Here is a 20,527-nt window from a genome sequence, read left to right as displayed (position 1 = left end):
GAACTTGAATTAAACAGACAAATCTCTATTATCACCAGTGTTCCCTTAGAAACATCTGGCCAGTTTGATCAAGTAAATGGAGAAATAAAGTAAAATATATTCAGATAAATATGAGCACCTGCATTTTTAGATTTCTTCAGACCCTGGCTTTATGAAACCAAAATAAATGTGATGACAAAGGACAAGGTAAACTCAAACACCCACCTGATCAGTCTTAACAGAAGGCAAACTGGCAACGGTATGTCAAAACAGTAGAAATTAGGCAGCACAGAGTTGTATAGCATACCAAGAGTAACACGTTGGGTAAGGACACAATAACAAAGCAGTCATAATGTGGCTGTGACCAAATATGAACGTTAACAACTAAAGGTGTTTACTCCTATTCATACCAAAACACTGTGGTTTACACGATGTTAGATTGTTGTTCTGTTAAACATTAAATCCAAAAAGAAAACCACCTGTGGACGCGAGCTCACCAGTGACTTATCAAGACAACATTTTTGTGTAATGTTTGTGTAATCATTATGCCAATGATTCATCAGTATTTTCACTCCAGAGTAAAATCTACTGTGGCCTTGAAATCTCCATTGTTTAAAACTGAAAACAAATTAAACCTCGCTTATTTAGGGAAATGGTGAGGAAACTGTTTTATTAGCTTCAGTTTGTACTAGTTTGGCACAAAAGCAAAGTATTCCCTAGTTCTCAAAAACATGACATTTTAGTTACAGGTTGGGGGGGGGGGGGGGGGGGGGGGGGGGGGAACAACGCTGAGAATCAAAGATTTTTTTCTGCATATAAGAAATCAAGTAGATCTAAAGAGAAGAGTGTCTTTTTTTTTTGAGAAGAGAAAATTATTTATGTCAAACTAGTGAGCTGGAATTCACCTATAGTATGCTGGGCTAGACTTACCTCCTTAAACATGGACATAACAGACACTTTCAAATACAAAACTAATCAAATGTCATTTGCAACAAGCAAATAAGATAAACAGAACATGAATGTGGATATATCAAATCTATATTATTTACAACCAAATCTAGAAATGTTTAATTACTCTTTTCTACAAAAAGTGACAAACATTTTATTGTGCGCACTTTGAATGCCACCGCTTCCTAACCAACAAAGAATTTTCACTGATAAATACCCCCAGCCCTCCCATAAAACAAGAACATTGTATTTAAAAAAAAAAAAAAAAAACAAAAAAAGGAAAAAAACTAGTCAAAAGCCACACTGCATCCTCCAAGTGATACATGCCTGTGGAGGAATCTAGCTATATGATTTGTGAGTTCATGGGAGGGTCTGAGATTTGCCTCTTTAAGACACAACCTCAGAGGATCCCATTAAGTTGAGTTGTACTACACAAGGAAACTAGCTCTTGGCATTAAAAGTCCAAGCACAAAAACATTGACAGGTATTGTTCAAGTGATCACTGAAAAAGTTTGTCCTCAAAATTTCTTTAAAACAAAAAGCTGAACATTACAGAAAATGTTTTATCTTGAAGCCTCTAAACTTAACCATTTGAATTGGGTGTATCTGAGTTTGGGATCACACCCAAAGGTAAGACTCGAAACAAACGATAGCATATCATATGAATGACTGTGTGTATATGTGGCGGGTGTGGCTGTCCTTGCCTCTGTTTCACACCTCCTCATGGGCTTTCAGAGGTTTTCATGGCCTGAGTCTGTACCTCTGGTGCCTTCCCTAAGTCCTCTCCTTTCTTGTATTTCCTTGCATGTTTGTATTTGTCCACATATGCTTTCACCAGATTGCCTACTTTCACTGGGTTGATCTCACCGCTCTTGCTGTGGCACACCTGATGACCATGAATACAAAATTATTTCAGAAACTTCACAGAAAAAAAAACAATGTTGCCTGCTTTGTTTCTACATTGGATTTATTACTCAAAGGTTATTTGAGCTTTAAACTTTTGGCTTGTGACAGACCTTTCAGTCTATTGACAAAATTTGTAACCCACCTTCTGAACAGCCTTGCGTAGAATCTCTTTGTATTCATCTTTGTTGATGTCTCTCCTCTGGTAGAAAGGCTTGATAGCTAGTTTCACCTCCTCAATAGCTCTCTCCTGCATGTGCAGCTTTTTCAAATACTTTTGGCAGGAGTAATGACAGGAGTTAGGGTTTTCACAAAAAAAGCATTAATTTCCAAGAGTGAAGGCAGTATTAAATAATTATTTAAAATCAAAAGATTGCCTGACTACCTCAGACATTCTGAACCTATAACAAACATTTACAAATCAGAATTACCTTTTCTTTCCTTGACAAATCTCCTTCCTCTTCATCTCTTTGCCCACTGATTGATGAGTCTTCAGAATTTAAGCCATCATTTCTAGAGGGAGCACTGAGAGGACCAACAGCACCCTTCTTGGAAGGGTCACTGTCAGCTCCAGTGATGTTCTGTGAAAGTCAGAATGATAAGAAAATAATTACACCAAAATATTACTGGGGGATAGAGTAAATAAAAAAATGACAAAATCAAATAATTTATGGCTATTAAATATATGGTTATTTTCATTGTAAGTTTTTTAACATTGTAAAAAAAAAGTATATATCTATATATCTATATATATATATCTATGTATATCTATATCCATTATAAATCCCCACAGCTCATACTGACACAAAATCATATTATTCACTATGACTCAGGAGCATGAAATTCTACAAAAACAAAAAACAAAAAGTTCATTGTTTTTCGCTCAAAGAACAATGCTTGGTATTTTCTGTTGACCGATTAATAAATTACTCTGAGCACATTAAATAATTATGATTGAGATAACATGAGATACAATTAAGTCAAACTAAAAACCTACAATTATTCATGTTCAGACAGCATATACAGAAGAGGGCATTATAAGGCATATGCTGTACATAATAGGACAGTATGTACAGTACAGAAAACAGTCTAGACAAATGTGTCAAAATCATTACTGTTATGTATCTTATATAAATGTCTACATTAAATGTCTATAAATCAGTTTCCTTTCACTTTCGTTTAGAGTGAAAATGCTTCAGAATCAGTTTTAGTTTCTATCACAGGATGTGGCCCAGACAAAACATTTCCAATATGTAGATAAACACTGCCTCCTTCTGGTCAGTAATTACATTCCATGATTGAAATTTAAATATTAGTTTGACTCTGACAAGCCCTTAGTCCTACCTGACTGCCTGTCTGGACTGATGAGGACGTTCTGCGAGCGCCTTCCTGCTTCAGCTTCAATTTATACAGAGCCAGCTCTGTGTCAGCAAAAAAGTTGAGGATATTATTAGGATACATTCTTTAAAAAAAAAAAAAGCACATACATTTGTGAGCAGGACCTATTAGCGTGAACAGCAAACAAAAACTGATGTAGAGCAATGTAACTACAAACACTCACTGCTTGCAGACTTTTCTGGTTGAGGCCTCTCAGGCTCCTGTATGTTCCAGGTAACCCTCTTCACTTGTGTCTTGGCTTTGGCTCCCATTAGGGTAGACACCTGTTCTTCATTCTTCCCCTCCTCCTCTTCCTTATCTTGTTTGATGGATGCATCATTTCCCTCCATGCACTCTGACTTCACATAGTCCAGGTTGTCGATCATCACATCAACACTGAAGTCATCATCAGAGTCTGAAGGTTGCAGAACTTCCTGCTTTACAGAGACAGTCAACCCTGCAGTGTTTGGTTGTTCTGCTGAGGCCATTAACCCTGGGAGAGCCTGAGAGACTGCATCCTGTTGACTGTCTGCTGTTACAGGTGTGATCAATGAGGAAAATGAGGCAACAGGTGATAAGTGACACAGTTCAGGGGAACCTGGCTCAGATTTAATTGTGATGACTTCACAAGCCTCAGTCTTGATGGGGTATTCTCCCATTCCCTCCACATCCACACCTTTGGCTTTTGCCAAAGGAATTTCCATCTCTTTTTTCTTAATTGGTTGAGTAATAGGGAAATCTTCAAACATATCAAGAGATGGATGTTTTTCTTTCTTGATTTCCACCTTCAGCTCTTTTGTCAGTTCTGCTGCTGGAGCCAAGCTGTCTACACTGAGATCTTCACCTTCCTTTTTAATTTTAGTAGATGTACAGGAGGACAACTGCTTATTCACTGTGGCCATTTTTTCCTCTTTGGGGTAGCTTTGAATCAGATCCTCCTCTTTCTCAATGTCCTGTATCTGCTTTGTGTCTTTAGAGGATAAAACACAGGACCCTGAAATTTTCTGTGAGCTTTTGGCTAAACCTTCATCTTTCCTCCTCTCTCTTGAGCTCGACCTGGACCTGTGTTTCCACTTACGTTTTAATCGTGACTCACACTCTCTGGAGGAGAGAGATGATTGTTGTAGTCGTGTGTGATCTTGTCTCCTTTCCCTGGATCTGGATCTCGACCGTGATTTAGAGCGTGACCGAGCATGTTTATGGTCCTTTGATCTAGATTTGGATCTGGACCTGGAACGTGACCTTGACCGGGATTTTGAGCGAGACCAACCACGTCTCTTATCCTTTGGCACTTGAGCTCTCTTGTGGTTTCTTTCTCTGCCATCATTTTTCTCCTTAATCTTTTGTTTATGCTTCTTCCTCCTTGATCGCTCTCTGCTGCTAGAGCTGGAAGCAGATCTAAAATAAAAAAATAAATTCAACGACAGACAAAAACAAGCAAGAAAACCAACTGGTCTTAAATAAATGTCTAGAAAACACATTGCCATTTATATGGTGAGATATAATAATGGACAAATTGTTTACCTGGATCCCCTCCTATCTTTGGAATGGGACCGGGGCCGCTGTCTCTTTCTGTGGCCCCTCTCAGGGGAATTAGACTGAGAGCTTCCTGAGGCTGAGTGTGCTCGCCTCCTCTCTCTGGACCTTGACCTCCTGGAACTCCTTTTTCTGTCTTCCTTCTCTTTCTGCCTCCCACCCTGGCTCTGATGGTCTCCTCTCCTGCCTCTGTCCGTCTCTGAACTGCTAAAACATTGTTCCTTTGAGGTTTGTTTCTTAAGGTCCAAATCTCTTGATGGGGACTTGGAGAGTGTTGCTGAATCTGATTTAGGGTTTGTGTTTTGTTTCTTCTTGGTGGGTGCAGAGCTGAAGGCTGACGAATCGTTCTTACAGGTAGAAGGAGCACTGCTGGGAGTTCCAATGCCCTGTCTGCTCTCCTTGCCTAGAATGTCTTCCTCAATAGTTACAAAATCCAGGTTGTGATGTGCAGGTAGTGTCGTGTCTTCTCTAGTACGACCAACACGTTCAGCTTCCCCTTCTCCAGCTAATCCCAGTTCTTTCTTAATTTTAAAGTCAAGTAATTCTGTTTGTTTCTCAATCTTAATGTCCACTTTTGTTGATTCTTTTTCAATCTTGACATATTCCTCAGAACACCTGAGCTTTGGTGATGTAGTTTCCTGAGCATCAGTTTTCTTTGGATTTTCCTGTGAGATTTCAGTCTCCTGTGTTTCAGCCTTCACATGAACCAGGTTCTGCTTGTTTTGCATTTCCCCTTCATTGCTTCCTAAACGAGCAGCCTCCCCCTCATGAGTGGCACACTGAGAGCTACTATCAAGGTTTGAGCTCTCAGCTTCACCATCTGAGCTGCTAGAGTCTGACAGAGTGGGATTAAAGGGATCATAGATATTACTGTCTTGCTCTTTATTGACCAGTGTATGTGATGCCAGTAGCATCTGTTTGTCTCTGTGAAACTGTCTCTTTCTTGCCTCATCTTCCTTTTCACTCCAGTGCACTTGCATGGTGCCTCCACTAGAGGAGCATGACGGGATGTTTAGCCGCCTTGAATACCAGGAGCTCCCACTGGAGTTAATGCGAAAGCTCACTGCTGATGAAGATGAGGAAACACATGGCTGGCCAGCAGGAGAGCCAGTGGCAGAGGAAGACGAGAATGAGTTGGAGAAGGCTGCTGATGAGCTTGTTCGGTCAGGGTCAGGCCTATGCCTCAGGGGCTGATTGTCAGCTTTGCCCTTTTGCTGGTCTACACTTTGCTGCCTACTCTTGTCCCCAGCAAGACTGTTCATGCCTGTTTCAGGCAAGCCATAACCATTACTGCTAGTAGAAGAATTATTAGTGTTTGCCCTACTACTACTAAGTTTATTATTGCCACTTGGAATAATGTCATCATTTGTGGCGGTGCTACCCTCCCTTTTAAGTTTTGGTATCCTAGGAAGCACTGACACATCTACCCACATTGGTTTTATAGGTAGGCTTTTAGGTTGTGACAAAGATGAAGCCATTCCTTTGCTTTTGCAGCTGGAGTCTGTGGTTGGATAGACAGATGAAGACATGGTTTCTCTTGGGGCTCCAAGACCACTGCTTCCCCTGTGACCAGAAAAGGGGATGGGTTGGTTTGGACAAGGTGTCTGCAATACTGGATGACCTCTAGGTAGTAAATCAGAATGGAGAGGTGGGGGGGTGTGGCTTGATAAGGAAGGTAAATGAGAAGAGCTCTGGGACAAAAGCCTGTTTGTGGAGCTACATGAAGATCCAGGCAGGTTGTTGTAGTGGAGAGACAGAGAGCTGTCTCCTCGGCTAGGTGATATGCCTGAGTTGATCTGGGTGCTGGTTTCTCCTGAGGTACTGCTTTTGCTGCTCCCTGGCTTTAATGCATATGGCATCACTGAAACATAAGGAAATGTACAAATGATTACAATACAGACTTCCAGAAATGTAGAATTATTAACAGCAAGTGGCACAGGTTGAAGATTTCAACTTACTTAGTATCCAACAGCAGGACTTAGTTTTTACTAAACAAATAGAGCATTTACATTATTTCCATTCAAAATGCAAAGACATTTTCAGTTATATCTCAACAGTTGTAACTGAAACTGAACAGCTACAATACATCTGAATCTCATTTTTTTCAATTTTTTTTTTTTTTTTTTTTTTTAAAGTATGCCTCACACTTACTTGGTTTGGCAGCTTTAAGGGAACCATCCCGATTAATGATGATGTCAGAGCTGTCCATCAAAAGAATACTTTGGCCTGAAAGGATGCTACCCAGCAGGTCAGGCACAGGAGCTGGCTCTACAACAGTCCTTGACTGGGGGACATCCATAGCGTCCATCCTGGTGTAGTATAAAAACTTTTAATTTACCTTTCTTTTTCAAGCTACATACCATGTTGATCACAAAGACTGGCACCTTGCAATTATGAGATATTAAAAACAAAGCAAATATGATGAATATCAGCACCTTTTCTGATCCTGAATTTGTTCATCAGTTTTAAGTCTCAACAATTTTAGAAACTGTAACACCCAACCCTACATATAATAGCAAAGAGGGGATGTTACCTGGAAAGGCTTGCAGTGACTGGTCGAGCAACAGGTTGGTGAGAACGAAGAGCAGAATGAGAGATCCCTCGCCTCTTGGCCTCCAACAGAGATGAAATATGGGCCTGCTGGTCGTTCTCCTCACTGGTCAAATCAACACCATAACTCACAATATGCTTGACAATTCATAGTGTATATGTCAGAGACAAATTTAACACTATGCACTGCATGCTCAAATTGATGATAATGGTAATGATTATAAAGCGTGACCCAAACAAGTTAAATATTTGTTTATGAATGTTTTTTTGTAATCCCAAGTCAGTATTGAACAATTATTTTATTGGGTTTATTTATTTTTTGATTATATATCATAAAACTACCATTGCATATCTTTGCTTTGTATCAAAGCATGCAATGTGCTAAAAGTTCAGTGAATATATCAAAGAAACAAGTAGAGAGTTTTACATGATCAGATTATTTAAAAAGCTTGGTGAAAACTATGTCATAGGGAATTGTATCAAGCAGTCAGGACTAGTAGACCAGTACGTAAGTTGCATTAGTAACAGCTCTGTTTTCCCTCCACATTATATGATACCAGAAACACCAACAAATATTTGAAGTTAGTAAAATGGTATTTTGGTCAACCTGACAATATGAGTAAGTCCTCTTACCGCTCTACAAATGGATCCAGGTCAAATGGATCTCCATAAATAGAGAGCGATGCAGCGCCTATGTCAGCACGCATTCCGCTTAGCGTTTGCTCTGTAGGCCGGTACACTGTAGGAATTGAAGAGCTCTTCTTGTCCTTAACAATTCCAAGATTATTAGAAATACGGCTTCGAGGATTGGCAGTCTTTTTCAAAGCCTATTGGGAAACAAGGCTATAGAGTTTATCTGGAAAGAAAAGTGTCTTATGACTGCAAAAGCAATACATTTTTCACATTCAGTGTGAGATATGTCTCCTTAAATTGCAAAGGGGCTATAACACATTTTGTGTGTTCGAACTCTTTATTATAAATCGAGACAAGTGACAAGCACACTATCAACAGAGAGTAATGCTATAACAATACCTATCTTCTTTGGAAAGAAGGATAAAATGGCATAGCTGACATTTTCCACTTGTTTTCAGGTATGACATGTAAAAGGTCCTTCAAACAGTCATTAAAATTTGAAGATTAATGTTAATGACACACTGACCTGCTTTTTTCTGGATTTAGACTTCCTCACTTTCCGTTTTCTTCTGACTCCTGACCTGGCTTTACCTGTTTTACCCTTAGCAGAAGATGTATTCTTGCTTTTGACATTTCTGCGCTTTCCTGTACAATAAAGCATAAAAGGTCATCCCTTGTTACAAGCACATCACAATTTAGGGCTTCTCACTGTACAATATCTTTTCATATTCTCACTGTACAATATCTTTTCATATGGGTTCCTATATTTATGATATCCCCATTTTGGAATTTATTATGTATTTGCGTGTGTGCCTACTTACCTCTCTTTCGTCTGCGGCTGGATGGGAATCGAGGGGTGAGGTCCCGTATATACACAGCTGTGTTGAGCCCAGCCACAACAGCATTAATAGTTTCATCTAGCCAAGTGGACTGTATAAGATAGGTGGGAGCCAACTAAAAGGAAAAGGTCTGAATTAATTTACAAATTCACTTTCACAACCATAGCTGCGCAAAAACACAAACACATGCATTTTAATCACCCATCAATTATAAAACATTTTGAATGCAGATGCCAATATTATCTGCGGACTGCAGCATGTACATTAACCAAATACAGAGCATAGTAATTCACAGATCTGATGAGTAAATGTAAGCTGCACAACAACAAAATTCTTGGAACATCAAGATGTTTCTGCTAGATCAAGCCAAGACTGTGCATATGTTATGAAAGTCAGTCAGAAAATAAGCCAAGACAGAAGCTTCACGCCTCATGCCAAACCTGTGATGTGCGTGCCTGCGTGATACGATGTCGGTTCACATTCGCTCGGACTCTCTCACTCTGCTGAGTTCGGGCAATAGCTCTGGTGAGGCCTGCAGCACGGTGCTGGGGGCGACTGGTGGTAGGACGGGCAGTAGAAGGTAGGCTTTCTGTATCACTTAATTCCTCAGCTGAACCTCCTGAGTCAGAAGATTTATGTCTAACTTGTGAAAGGATCCTGCATGATAACACTGTATTTTTTGCTATATATTTTAGAAATTCCAAAGTATGTAAAGTACAAAACTAAATATTTGCTTATAAAGTCAAGAATATTTTTCTCCTGCCTGCATTAACTGTGTGTTGCTCAAGTCGAAAACATTATTTGATCCAAATGTGAATCTAACAAGACAAACAAATCAATGGCTTACTTGACCGATGGTTATTGGCTTCACACTCAGGGCAAAACCATTCTTCTACAGGAACAGAGTGAAGAGGTGGAGTCAGGCACTCCATGTGATACCTACAAAGTTAAAAAGCATAAAAAGTGTCTTTGACAGCATAAATCTATCAACAGATTTGTGTGCAACTGCATAAACAGACTTCTAACATGCCAATAAATTATTAAAAATTAAATACAATAACATCTATCTCACCCAGCATCACAGCCATCGCAGAGCAAGAGACGGTCCTCACGGTCACTGTTCCCACACACCTCACAGTTGGTCTGCTCCAGATCCAGGTCTACTACTTCTTGACCACCCTTCACAGGCTTTTGTACGGTGATCTAAAAGAAGCAGTCATTACAAAAATCAGATATAAGCAATTAGACCACATAACATAAATGTTGACTAAGGTAACAAATATTCCATTGGTTGTGCTATTGAAGACTGAACAAACTCACAATTTTCTTTACTTTGCCTCCGTAACATTTCCTTAGGTATATGCTGTTGAAGACAATACGGTCTATAGGACATGAATCTGCGTTCTAAAGAGTGGACAACAAAAACACTACAACTGAGCCATTCAAATTTCTATACCACACATTCTTTTAAAATGCAGAAGATATAATATAACAACAAAATGTAAATAACACAAGGCACTCTAACAGAAAGTTTTATTCTTGAGCTCATACAAAATTAAGTTAAACCCACCTTGGCCCATTCAAGGATACAGTCGAGACAGAAGTAGTGCTCACAGTTCTCTGGCGTTGCAACAGGCTGACTGTTTAATGAGTTCAGGCAAATGGGACACATATCAGAGTCCTCATCTGAGCTTATCCTTGCAAGGTCAGCAGAGGTTTCTCCAAAAGCACCATCTTCAAGCTTAGTACCTTCCTCATCTTCCTCATCTGATAAAAGTGGATGGCAATTTATTGTGAAATGTATTATTTATTAATTGTGTATATACCTTACAAACAATATTTACATTCCACAAGATATCACAGCATAATACAAAGTATGACAAATAATCATATGGTTATATAAATAAGTGTGCTGTGGAAGACCATACTTTGTCATGTTACAAAATGTTGTGCAACTTAAAACAGAGGTAAAAAGCTAAAAGTTATTGACCATATAAACCTTTATCAGAAAAGCAAATTGAGCAAAAGAATATTTATATAATGATCTAGAAAAAACAGACCACTGCCATATCTGACAGGAATATCAGTTGCACTGTCATCCCCCTTACCATCATCTTCTGCCTGCTCCTCCTCTTCCTCTAAGTGGTTCTCCTCTTCCTCTAAGTGGTCCTCCCCATCTTCCTCACCACTGTCAGATTCTCCTTCCTCAGACTCCTCTTCCACATTGTCTGAATCATCTATGAGGAAAAATAAAATAAAAACACAAAATGAAATGGAAAAAAATGACCAGCTCCTGATTTTATGAATTATGTAAATGAAAACAAAGTACCTGAGATGGCCCACAATGCTGTCCTTTTTCCTTTGTTATGGGACATACTGTGGTTGATCAGCTCATCTTGGCTGTCATCTTCATCCATTGCTGATCATTGGAACAGGGGAACAATTTCTCTGGAAGCTTTTCTACAAAATAACTAGACAGAGCACAATTATAGTGTTTAAAAAGCAGATCATGTATAATTTCAGGAATTATGGCAAAGCAATGCCTGAATGTTAGAAAAAAATGAAGTGCCTTGACAATATGTAAAACAGTGTCTAATACACTTAAAGAAATTAGAATTAGAATATATGAACTCATATATTCCAAATGCATTAAACAGAGTGAAATATTTCAAGCCTATTATTTGTGTTTTTATTTATTTACATTTATTATTATTTTGTATTATTTTTGTTTTAATAATTACATATTGCTGCTTGTGGAAATTCAAATCCAGTATCACTAAATATTTGATATACATATACAACCATATTTTCTTAATCAAAAAAGGATTGACAATACAATATAAATAACGAAAAATCTTTCCACGATACTCTTTTTTTTTTAGATGCACTTGTAGCAGTATCAGGCTGCGATATTTTCCAATCACAAGAAATACTTCAGCTCTCGTAACCAGTTTTAAAACAACTATAAAGCCGCAGTTTGAATGGACTATTTATTGTTAGCAAACCGTAAGTTAGCCTAACGTTAACGTTAGCTAGCTACAGAGCAGCAACCTGAAGCTGCATTTGTAAAAGAAAGGGAGTCGACACAAAACAGGGTGCTTCCATGCAGTTTAAATGTCGTCACCTACATTATAGATCCACAGACTGACAAGGACTAACCGGCAGCGCTGTTCTTGCTGAACAAACGACGCTAGCTACTAACATTAGCCTCAGCTAGCCCCTGAATAGCTAAATTTAGCGAACGTCAATTACAAGCTCGTTTCGGCTACGCATTAAAAACAGTCGTAGTATATGAGTGCTTACACAAATGTTCCATTCAATCCACATACCTACAATGTCCAGCTGGGGGACACAATAGAAACTTTAAATCAACCCTGTTCAGCGGGCTGAGAGAGTAATTTGAAGTCTTCGGGTTCTTGAGTGACACTGCCGGCTGGCTGGCCACGGAAATTGCCGAGTGCGCGCAGACGAATGTCGCTCTTAAAGAGACAGTATCCGTTTAAATGAGACCAGACATAAACAGATGAAATCAGCGTTACAGTCTGTATGTCTATTAACAATGAATGAAGAGAGTCTGATCCGTCACATTAAAGGAACGCAAAGTATTTATTATACAGACTGTAAACTATAAAATACATCCAATACAACAAATTAGCTTTGTGATACTGTTGTTAGAATATAAGGCTATAATGGATATTGATTTTCTTTTATAAAATTACACAAGTTTACTTCTAAAAACATAAAATCCCACCTCAAAGTTTCTAATCATATCATGACTATCATGACTATGAATGACTATGGTAATCTTTTAAAAAGTCTAAAACTTTTACCTCTAGCTTTATATACGATCTGGACTATCACTTGTAAATACAGTATTTACTTCCTTCAGTGTGCAAGAGCTGTCCCAAGCCACAATCCATACGTTTATGTTGGACGCTACAATATTTACTTAAGTACTGCAGTTACAATAAGTACTATTTTGAGGTCTTTGGACTGTACTGGAGAATTTCAGTTTTATGTTATTTTGTACTTTTACACTATGTATCTGAGCGCAACACATATGTTTACCATTTCATTTCTTCTTTCTTCAACTAGTACAATTAGATTTTCAATGCAAATCAGTTTTTTTCCGTTTTTACACATGTTCATTTGAATTAACAACAGTAGAAAAGTGCAATAACATTTAATAGTGTTACTAACACTATTAACTAACACTATAAACTATTAAATTAGTTAGTTCCTTAAGGACTTCAGTCAATATGGAAGTCGACCTTTAATATACTTACTTTTAATACTTTTTGGGTCTATTTGGCTGATATTTTTTAGTATTTTGCTTAAGATTTTTTTGTATCTTCCTGTCATTTTTTCTATTTTTACTTTTTCCCCACAAGTTTTCAATAGCCCACAGCAATCAGCCGCTGTCGCCCCCTAGCGGCAATTGTAACTTGACGAAAACAGCTGTTACGTAATAAAATGTAACGCTGATTTGCTACTGTATGCCATGGGGTTAAGTCTGTTCTTTGGCAGCTCTGGCAGTCAAACCAGGTCAGAAGAAAACCAGCAATAGGACTGTGTGAACCAAAAGCTTGTTTGGCAAAATGGTGGAAAATATTGCATGTTGACATGTTGAAAGGGGAGGGGGGTCAATTAAATGCACTGATTTTTGTGCTGCCTATATTTTAAAATGATTGACTGAAGTGAAAAAATAAAAATATAATCAATACTCGCAGTTCGGCTACCTGCTATAATATGATCCTATTTTGTCCTGTATTGAAGTTCTAGATGCACCTAACTTTTATAATGCCATACTGATTGTTTTGTTTGTGTGTTTAAACTAATTTAAATCGTGTTTTCAAAATGACATGATTTTCTACAATTTGTTAATGACACCATAAGTCACGAGTCCCAAATTCTCACACTATAAATAATTGAGTGTTAATCATCATCATCCTCATCCTCTTCACCCTCGTCCTCCTCCACCACCTCCACTTCGTCGCCGTCATCAGCAGATCAGACAGTCATGCTGCATCCTTGGTACGTGCACAACTACACTCGGCTCATGGCAACACTGTACACAAGCAAGCCGAGTTCAACCACTGAGCGCCGGAGGGGTAGGGGCGTCCTTTGTTGAACCGGCTTAAAGTACGCCTTTCCCGCCTTCGATGCCAACTGTCGCATCGCATTGCGTCTATTTGACTGTAAAGAAACCTGTGTCGCATTGATACGGGCAATAAATCATCTCGCCAGGGCAGAAAGTGTTACCAAGTGAATGGTTTGTTCCTAATGTACGACGTGCAGAACTGAACGCGCCGCACCCCAACTATAACGCTAATAACCAACCGAACATGCTGCCCCCATAAAGCCTTCCCCCCTCGGGCTTTTATTCATCGATTAGCTACAATGGGTGGGTCGTTCGGCTCCAACACGACGGCTCATTGGCTGCGCTTCATGCCAGTTTCTTTACTTATTTGCATAACCAGGTCGGGTTGCAGATGCAAGGGAGTGGGCAGGGTAGGGGTAGTGCAAGTGAACAGAACTTATGCGTTGGTGTAGGCTATACTATATTCCTAAATGCAACGAACTTTAATCATGCAATGTGATTCCTGTTAGAGAAAAAACCCCTTTGGATGCTTCGATAGAAGGCTGACCGGGTCCGAGCAATGGAAACGAAAGATTTTGTCCTTTAAAATATTCCAAAAGAAAACTTGGGACTGGTAAGTAGCTCCCTTTATCTGCCACTATTCTTTATTCTGACTAAATGCTGTGGATGAATAAGCCACAACCAGTGGACCTTAGGTACATTTTTCTATAGCTTGACTTTTTTTACAGTTGTCAGACGTAATTACTATTTATTTTGAAACTTTATTGTGACGATTATAATGGAAAACAGTTTATGTAAGGGCACATCGTGGACCAGAAACTAGGTGTGATTTCTAATTCTATAGCACAGTTTGTTATAGTGCAGGAACAACATTTGTCACTTCATTTAAAATGTTCGATCATTCGTTGTTGTGTCGATTATTTGAAATAACCCAGTACTGTGAGTATATAATGTGTACTGTACATTTTGACTGTGTCTGATCAAGCTGTCACTCTTTCATTACGCGGTCTTTGTCTTTTTTTTTGCCCCACAGATTGTGTGTCAGTGTCTGAGCTCTAAAACCAGGTAAGCCACTGACTAACGCACATTGTGCCAGTTGTCAGTTCCACTGTGCGTGTGACAGCGGCTAACCTGGTTTTGGGAATACCTCTAAATTTCTTCCCTTTTTGGCTGGTCCGGGACCAGCTGACAGATCTACAAGCAGTGCTTGAGCACGTCCCATGCCCACTGCTGGGATAGATCAGTTCAACATGACCGCGCTCCCAGTAAATGTCTGCCTACTGTAGCCTACTTCCTCATGTGTTCACGCACTGTATACCTTAGTAATGGCCATTAGCGTTGCCTTCTATGGAGCAGACGTCTCTAATGCTACCTGATGTCAAGACTGTTGGTGAGTGGTTTGTTTAAATTTCATTATCAGTTTCATTATCACCTTTTACCAATTTATGGCCCAGGGAGGCCCCTCACTGACTAGGGTCCTTTAAGAGGTTTCAGGAGGCCCTCCAGCAAAAAAATATCAGTAAAAATAAAATTAAAACCATTACTGCAAAGACTCTCAATTTGGTTTTAGAACAGACATGATAGACATAATAAAATATTAATGTTTCTACCCCTTTACATTAGTAGAGGCAATTTCCTGGTCATTAACTAAACTATGTAGTAGCACTAATTTGAGCTCTAAGTAAGAAAATCCAAATTAGTTTTATCCATACAGTGTGTACTATGAAATATGTGTGTAACAAGTATTCCTAAAGTGTGAAGTAAAGTTTCTGTTTGAATCAACATCACGTATCTTGCTTTGTTTTACTGTGTAATGCATTTCTTGGTATCACCAAGCCTGTTTGATTCCTATTGGTTCATAATGAGTCATTGTGACACAGAGGAATAGATAAGTGCAGCATGTCAGACTCATTAACTTATGGCCCCATTCATCATCACACAGTAATGTGGACGTGCAGATGCTCACATCAAGGAGGTTTGTTTTTCCAGACACTCAGTTCCTGCTGTAAATATGTATCGATCAGTTTTCATCCGAAAGAGGTCAACATTTCAGATTTGTTAATCCTGTTCCATTTATCCAAAACCTTCCGCAGTAGATTTGGATAGGGTACATCTGGAGTGCCATTTGTATGAGCAAAAATAATTCTCTCAGTGTGGTGTCCAGACACATTATCATAATCTGTTAATGTCCCGTTTATGAGATTGGAGTTTAGATGTGAAGCAGGTGACGTTGAGTACATTTCACTGTGCATGGAGAATAATTGGAGAAAATTAATTGGAGTAATAGAGCCTAAAGTCTGTAAATATCTGATATAAATGGCACCTCATGTAATATAGTGATTTTCAGATATATATGTTTTTTTTTTTTAAACATGTTTCAGCTAGTGGGAAATGCAGTGTCTCTGTGTATTTTCCTTCTTGTCCACAGGTAGGCATCAGTGTTGCACCAGGGCCTGGACTTCATCCAGGCACTGAGAACTAAAGAAGGATTTTGCAGTTTATCTAACCCCTGCCAAGCCAGACAGCTCTGAATCTTCTCATTATAATGCAATAATACATAATTAATCCTAATATCTAAATTGGCCATCTCATGTACTTCTCCTTAATTCAAAACACATGGTCAGAAGTTAACAACTTTGGCATAAAGTGGAAATGCTTGATAAATGCTTTTGAAAAGCTTTTGATATCAATTTATTTATACATTGAGATGGAAAGAAAATATGTGTTTTGCTTGAAATTCTGCTGGGGAGTATTTAGAGAATATATGTATTTGTAGAAATGTAAAGGGTTTCAGTGCAGAGTTAGCCAAAGCCCTAAGGAAGCTCACGTCACTCTGCATGTGACAGCCAGCATATTTACTCTCCAGGGTAAACAAACAGGAAAGGCGTGGAGGACAAAAGTGCAGTGCAGAAGCCTGTACTTGTGCAAATGTGTGTTTATCTTGTGATTATTTTCTTTTATCAGAAATGACAGAATTTAACAATGCAATAAGTTGCTTTGTTGTCAAGTGAGATAGAAAATACATGAACTCAAGGAACTTTAAATCCATGGACAAAGTACAAACTGTATAGATTGCTAGTCAGGCATTAGTCGGTGCCTTTATGGTCACATCTATTGAAGGTATTCCGTTACATTATCCGTAACAGCAGAAGCTGTGATGCCGGGAAGTCTGGCACATTTCTCTCTGCATCCACGGATGCACTTTGTGAACCTTCAGTCAGCCACCTGTGTATACTAGCTGCAAAATGGCCAGAAATTATCATGTGACATTGTAAGTTCCATTGTACAAGCAATGAGGAAAGCATGCATATTTCAGTACCTATAATATATTCATAATGCATTTCACATAGGAACTTCATGTATTATTTAGAGCGTGTTAATTATTTACTGCAGGTAGTGTTAATTTTGTGAGCTATTCTTAGAATTCGTCTTAGTCCTGAGAGCAGAAGTCCATGTCATTTTTAGTCAAATTTAGTCAGCCTCCTGTTTTCTATTTACACAAGAACGGTTATAATAAAATATGATGCCCAAAGGAAGCTATAAAAAAAACAATCATTCTTCTTAAAATGATCTAAAACACAATGCACGTCTTTATTATAATTAAATACATATTTTTCTAGGTAAGAGGATCCTAAATTATTTTACATTTCATACAGATATCGTGTTTACAGTAGCAAAACTTTGTAAATATATTTGTCTTACATATACACATTATGTATATCATGGTAGACTGAATAATGATAAGAGTTACAAAGAAAGATTAAATTACAGCAGACAGCGACACAACAGTGAACAAGTGTCCCTTGGCCCTGTGGTCCATGTTTTATCTCCATGACGACTCTCGAGATGTCATGACTGCAAGACACACAAAAATAAGTGGGGATGATGATCCCTTTGTTTGGAAAACACTTTACAGCTAAGACACAGCACTAAGAGACCAGGCTCAATCAAAATATTCAGACAGACGAAGAAAAACAGTCTGAAACAAGTTCATTTCTTTACCCGTACAGGTTGAGGATTATGACTGTCTATGACAGTCTTGTAGTTAGAGTAGCATTTTGAGACATAATTGGTTTGAAACATGTTTCTATACCATGTCTGTAGTGTCTAAAGCAAGAATGATTGTATAATCCCACAAAAAACACCACACTGAAGACAGTAAGGAGAGTGTGCACTCATACACACATAACTTTGACCTCTCAGTATAATACATAGATATATAACAAAATGTTAAGTGCTATGATAGACTAAATACTGGTTGAGGTGGTTTGGATGGTCAATTATGGATAGCAGTAATTAATCCAGGCAAATGACCAAAACATCAGCATCCTGTCCTCAATTTGATCTTTGTTATTAGGAATTATGTAAGTAAGTTGATCCTAAATCTACAGCACACTGAGGGTGCAATACAAGTTATGACAGGTCAAATGTTAGGTGTAGTGAAAGCAAAAAGACCAGCTGTATCCATAACAATGAAGAAAAAGAAAAATGCCTCAACAGACCGTGGCCCTGTGGCACTACGTCTGAAATGTATCCCTTCTTTCGGCACTGAGCTTGACTGGCAAAAGCTAGAAACTCCTAAAATAGCTTGCACTGTTTTCCAGCAGAGCGGAAAGAGAACAAAAAGATACATTTCTCTGTAGGCAAACCAGGGCCAAGGCTTCACGCAGTAAGAGAATGGGGCAGTGCAATACATTTTGCAGAACCTTGTGTGAAAGGCTCTTGGTCTTTGGAAGTCAAGCATCACCAAAGTACAAGGCATCGTATAGATACACCCGCACATTTATATACAAAGGCTTCAGAAAGTTCACAGACACTTCCCGTTAAATGTGATGGAGCTTGAGACAAGAGGATCTGCCAGGGAGAATGGGATAAACTGTCAAAGTCCTGGTGTGCTACAGCTGTAAATACTTATACAAGACACAAAGCTGTAATAGCTGCCAAGGGGGCTTTTACAAAGCACTGAAGTAAGGGTCTGAACACATTTTTGTTGCTTTGTTATTATGGATTATTGAGTGTATATTGATGAAAACCAATTTTATCCATTTAAAATGAAATCAATACAATAGTGTAAGCCAAAAGGGAAGGGGTGTGAATACTCTCAGAAGCCACTGTAAACGGTGTCCATACATAAAAGGCAAAGTGAAATGACACTGGTCTCATATTTTTTTCCACATCACAGTATAAAAACAGCACTACAACCAGAATGTCTGTTACAGTCATTCCCAGTGTGATTGATGTATTACATGGAAATAGAGTGAAAAGCAGCTGGTTGCAGATGATTTGTTGATTTGAGGGTGGGAAGGCCACCTGGTCTTACTGAGGCAGGGAAATTAGGAGCAGGTTCCCCGGTGTATTAAAGGATAAAGAAAGCAGCTACTGTTAATCCTGATGCAAACAGTGAGAGGAGGAGGGCGGGAAGTACAGGCAACATGAAAGGGTAGACCCACAGGTTTAAAGGATAGAAGGAAGTGGGAGAACATGGCAGGAGGAATGTAGACCAGTAAATCAACTGTAAAAAATAAAAAACAGGGACAGGCATCAGCAGAATACTGAGAGTTAGGCACAGAAGAGACGTCTTTTAACAGAGAGAGGCAGGAAAGCAACTGAGAAGTAGCTTAGATCTCCAGCATCCAGATGTTTCCAGTACCCAACACCAAGAATGGCAGCTGTAGCCTTATACCCAATCAAGCTGGGGTAGAAAGTACTGAGGCAAGGAACTCTGGGACCAGGGGGTGGGTGGGAGAGGAACAGAGCTGGATGAACTTGGGGAGCAGCAGGATCTCACACATACACACCCTCAGGGTTGAGACTGGACACTAGAGGGTTTTGCAGGTTACGTGGATGTCCCAGGAACTGTTTGGCAGTGGGCCGAGGTGGTGATTCAACTGGAGTTACACTGTGGCCTGAGAGAGACAGGAAACATTTTTAGAGTAAAAGTCATCACTCTTTAACACACTTGTATGCAAGTAAAAGCTTTAACATCCACTTTTGTTTGTTTCCGTACTTTCATTCCTGTATCCATTTTGCAGATGTGTGAGTTCCACCTGGTCTAGTTGCTCCTGAAGATCTGTGCGTGAATGAGTGTGTGCTGGCAGGACACCTGTCTGTTGAATAAACTGCTGCAGGTTACACTGCCTCAGCTCCTTATTCAACTCCTCCAGCTCTTCCTGTTTGGCCTGAGATGGAGAAAAAGCATGGAGCAGTGAGAAAAACAAAGGATGACTGAGAGCTAAACATGCCTCTGAAAAAGCAGATATAATTCTACCCTGTGTGATTTTAATGATAATCTATACATGCGATCACATCACTGTTGATGTAATTGCCATATCCTTTTACCACAAGGGGGCAGCAGAGTCTACCAATGTAGTCTCAGGGTGTTCACAGAAAGTGTCAAACTATTCAGCTAAGGTTCAGAGCTACTAGCAGTTTTCTGATTTCATTATATTCTAGCAGCCTGGGACATACGTCTAAATGGTTACACAAAAATGCTAATTTCCCTTCTGCATTGCAAAGTTTTCCTAACTCACCACATGCGAAGTGTAAAGATATTCATCAGCGCCAGTTATTGCAAACATGGAGTTCATCAAGACAGCATCATCAACTTTGTCTCCAGTAAATAAAGTGTGATGCCCACAAGCATACCACTCAATCAGACTTA

At 39.1% G+C, this 20,527-nt stretch overlaps 2 protein-coding genes across 9 annotated transcripts in view; both read right to left on the bottom strand.

The window, feature by feature from the left end:
* Nucleotides 1-753: 753 nt before the first annotated feature.
* Nucleotides 754-12,223, bottom strand: phrf1 (PHD and ring finger domains 1). Of its 3 annotated transcripts, none has more exons than XM_026311413.1 (20): nucleotides 12,095-12,223; nucleotides 11,095-11,236; nucleotides 10,874-11,002; nucleotides 10,336-10,532; nucleotides 10,086-10,169; nucleotides 9,838-9,968; nucleotides 9,613-9,704; nucleotides 9,206-9,384; nucleotides 8,748-8,880; nucleotides 8,453-8,571; nucleotides 7,927-8,120; nucleotides 7,277-7,399; nucleotides 6,895-7,052; nucleotides 6,702-6,731; nucleotides 4,732-6,604; nucleotides 3,392-4,605; nucleotides 3,175-3,251; nucleotides 2,262-2,411; nucleotides 1,976-2,104; nucleotides 754-1,813 (listed from the first exon to the last, which is right to left on the bottom strand). In XM_026311413.1, the coding sequence occupies exons 2-20, from the start codon at nucleotides 11,180-11,182 to the stop codon at nucleotides 1,649-1,651; spliced, it is 5,265 nt and encodes a 1,754-aa protein (XP_026167198.1). In that variant the 5' UTR covers nucleotides 11,183-11,236; nucleotides 12,095-12,223; the 3' UTR covers nucleotides 754-1,648. The 3 variants fall into 3 exon arrangements, with proteins under 3 accessions (XP_026167198.1, XP_026167199.1, XP_026167200.1); XM_026311414.1 differs by having other exon boundaries at nucleotides 9,221-9,384; XM_026311415.1 differs by lacking the exon at nucleotides 6,702-6,731.
* Nucleotides 12,224-17,427: 5,204 nt separating this feature from the next.
* The window catches only part of rassf7a (Ras association domain family member 7a), a 32,332-nt gene continuing 29,232 nt past the window's right edge, over nucleotides 17,428-20,527 (bottom strand). For all 6 annotated transcript variants that reach the window (XM_026312210.1, XM_026312213.2, XM_026312214.1 and 3 more), the window contains 3 exons: nucleotides 19,874-20,045; nucleotides 19,665-19,772; nucleotides 17,428-17,721 (listed from right to left, as the gene is read on the bottom strand). In XM_026312210.1, the coding sequence (XP_026167995.1) occupies nucleotides 17,690-17,721; nucleotides 19,665-19,772; nucleotides 19,874-20,045 (312 nt within the window). In that variant the 3' untranslated portion in view covers nucleotides 17,428-17,689. The remainder of the gene's footprint in view (nucleotides 17,722-19,664; nucleotides 19,773-19,873; nucleotides 20,046-20,527) is intronic.

The sequence above is a fragment of the Mastacembelus armatus genome, chromosome 6, assembly GCF_900324485.2.
Source record: "Mastacembelus armatus chromosome 6, fMasArm1.2, whole genome shotgun sequence".
NCBI lineage: Eukaryota > Metazoa > Chordata > Actinopteri > Synbranchiformes > Mastacembelidae > Mastacembelus > Mastacembelus armatus.
This window is presented reverse-complemented; position numbering and strand designations above follow the sequence as displayed.

What these genes read in the sequence shown, in the direction of transcription:
- phrf1 (XM_026311413.1), bottom strand. Translation starts at nt 11,182, where the DNA reads ATGGATGAAGATGACAGCCAAGATGAGCTGATCAACCACAGTATGTCC. An exon ending in GTATCCTTGAATGGGCCAAG is followed by an intron (nt 10,170 to 10,335) that starts GTGGGTTTAACT and finishes TCCACTCTTTAG; the next exon opens with AACGCAGATTCATGTCCTAT. An exon ending in GAGGCAAAGTAAAGAAAATT is followed by an intron (nt 9,969 to 10,085) that starts GTGAGTTTGTTC and finishes TGCTTCTTTTAG; the next exon opens with ATCACCGTACAAAAGCCTGT.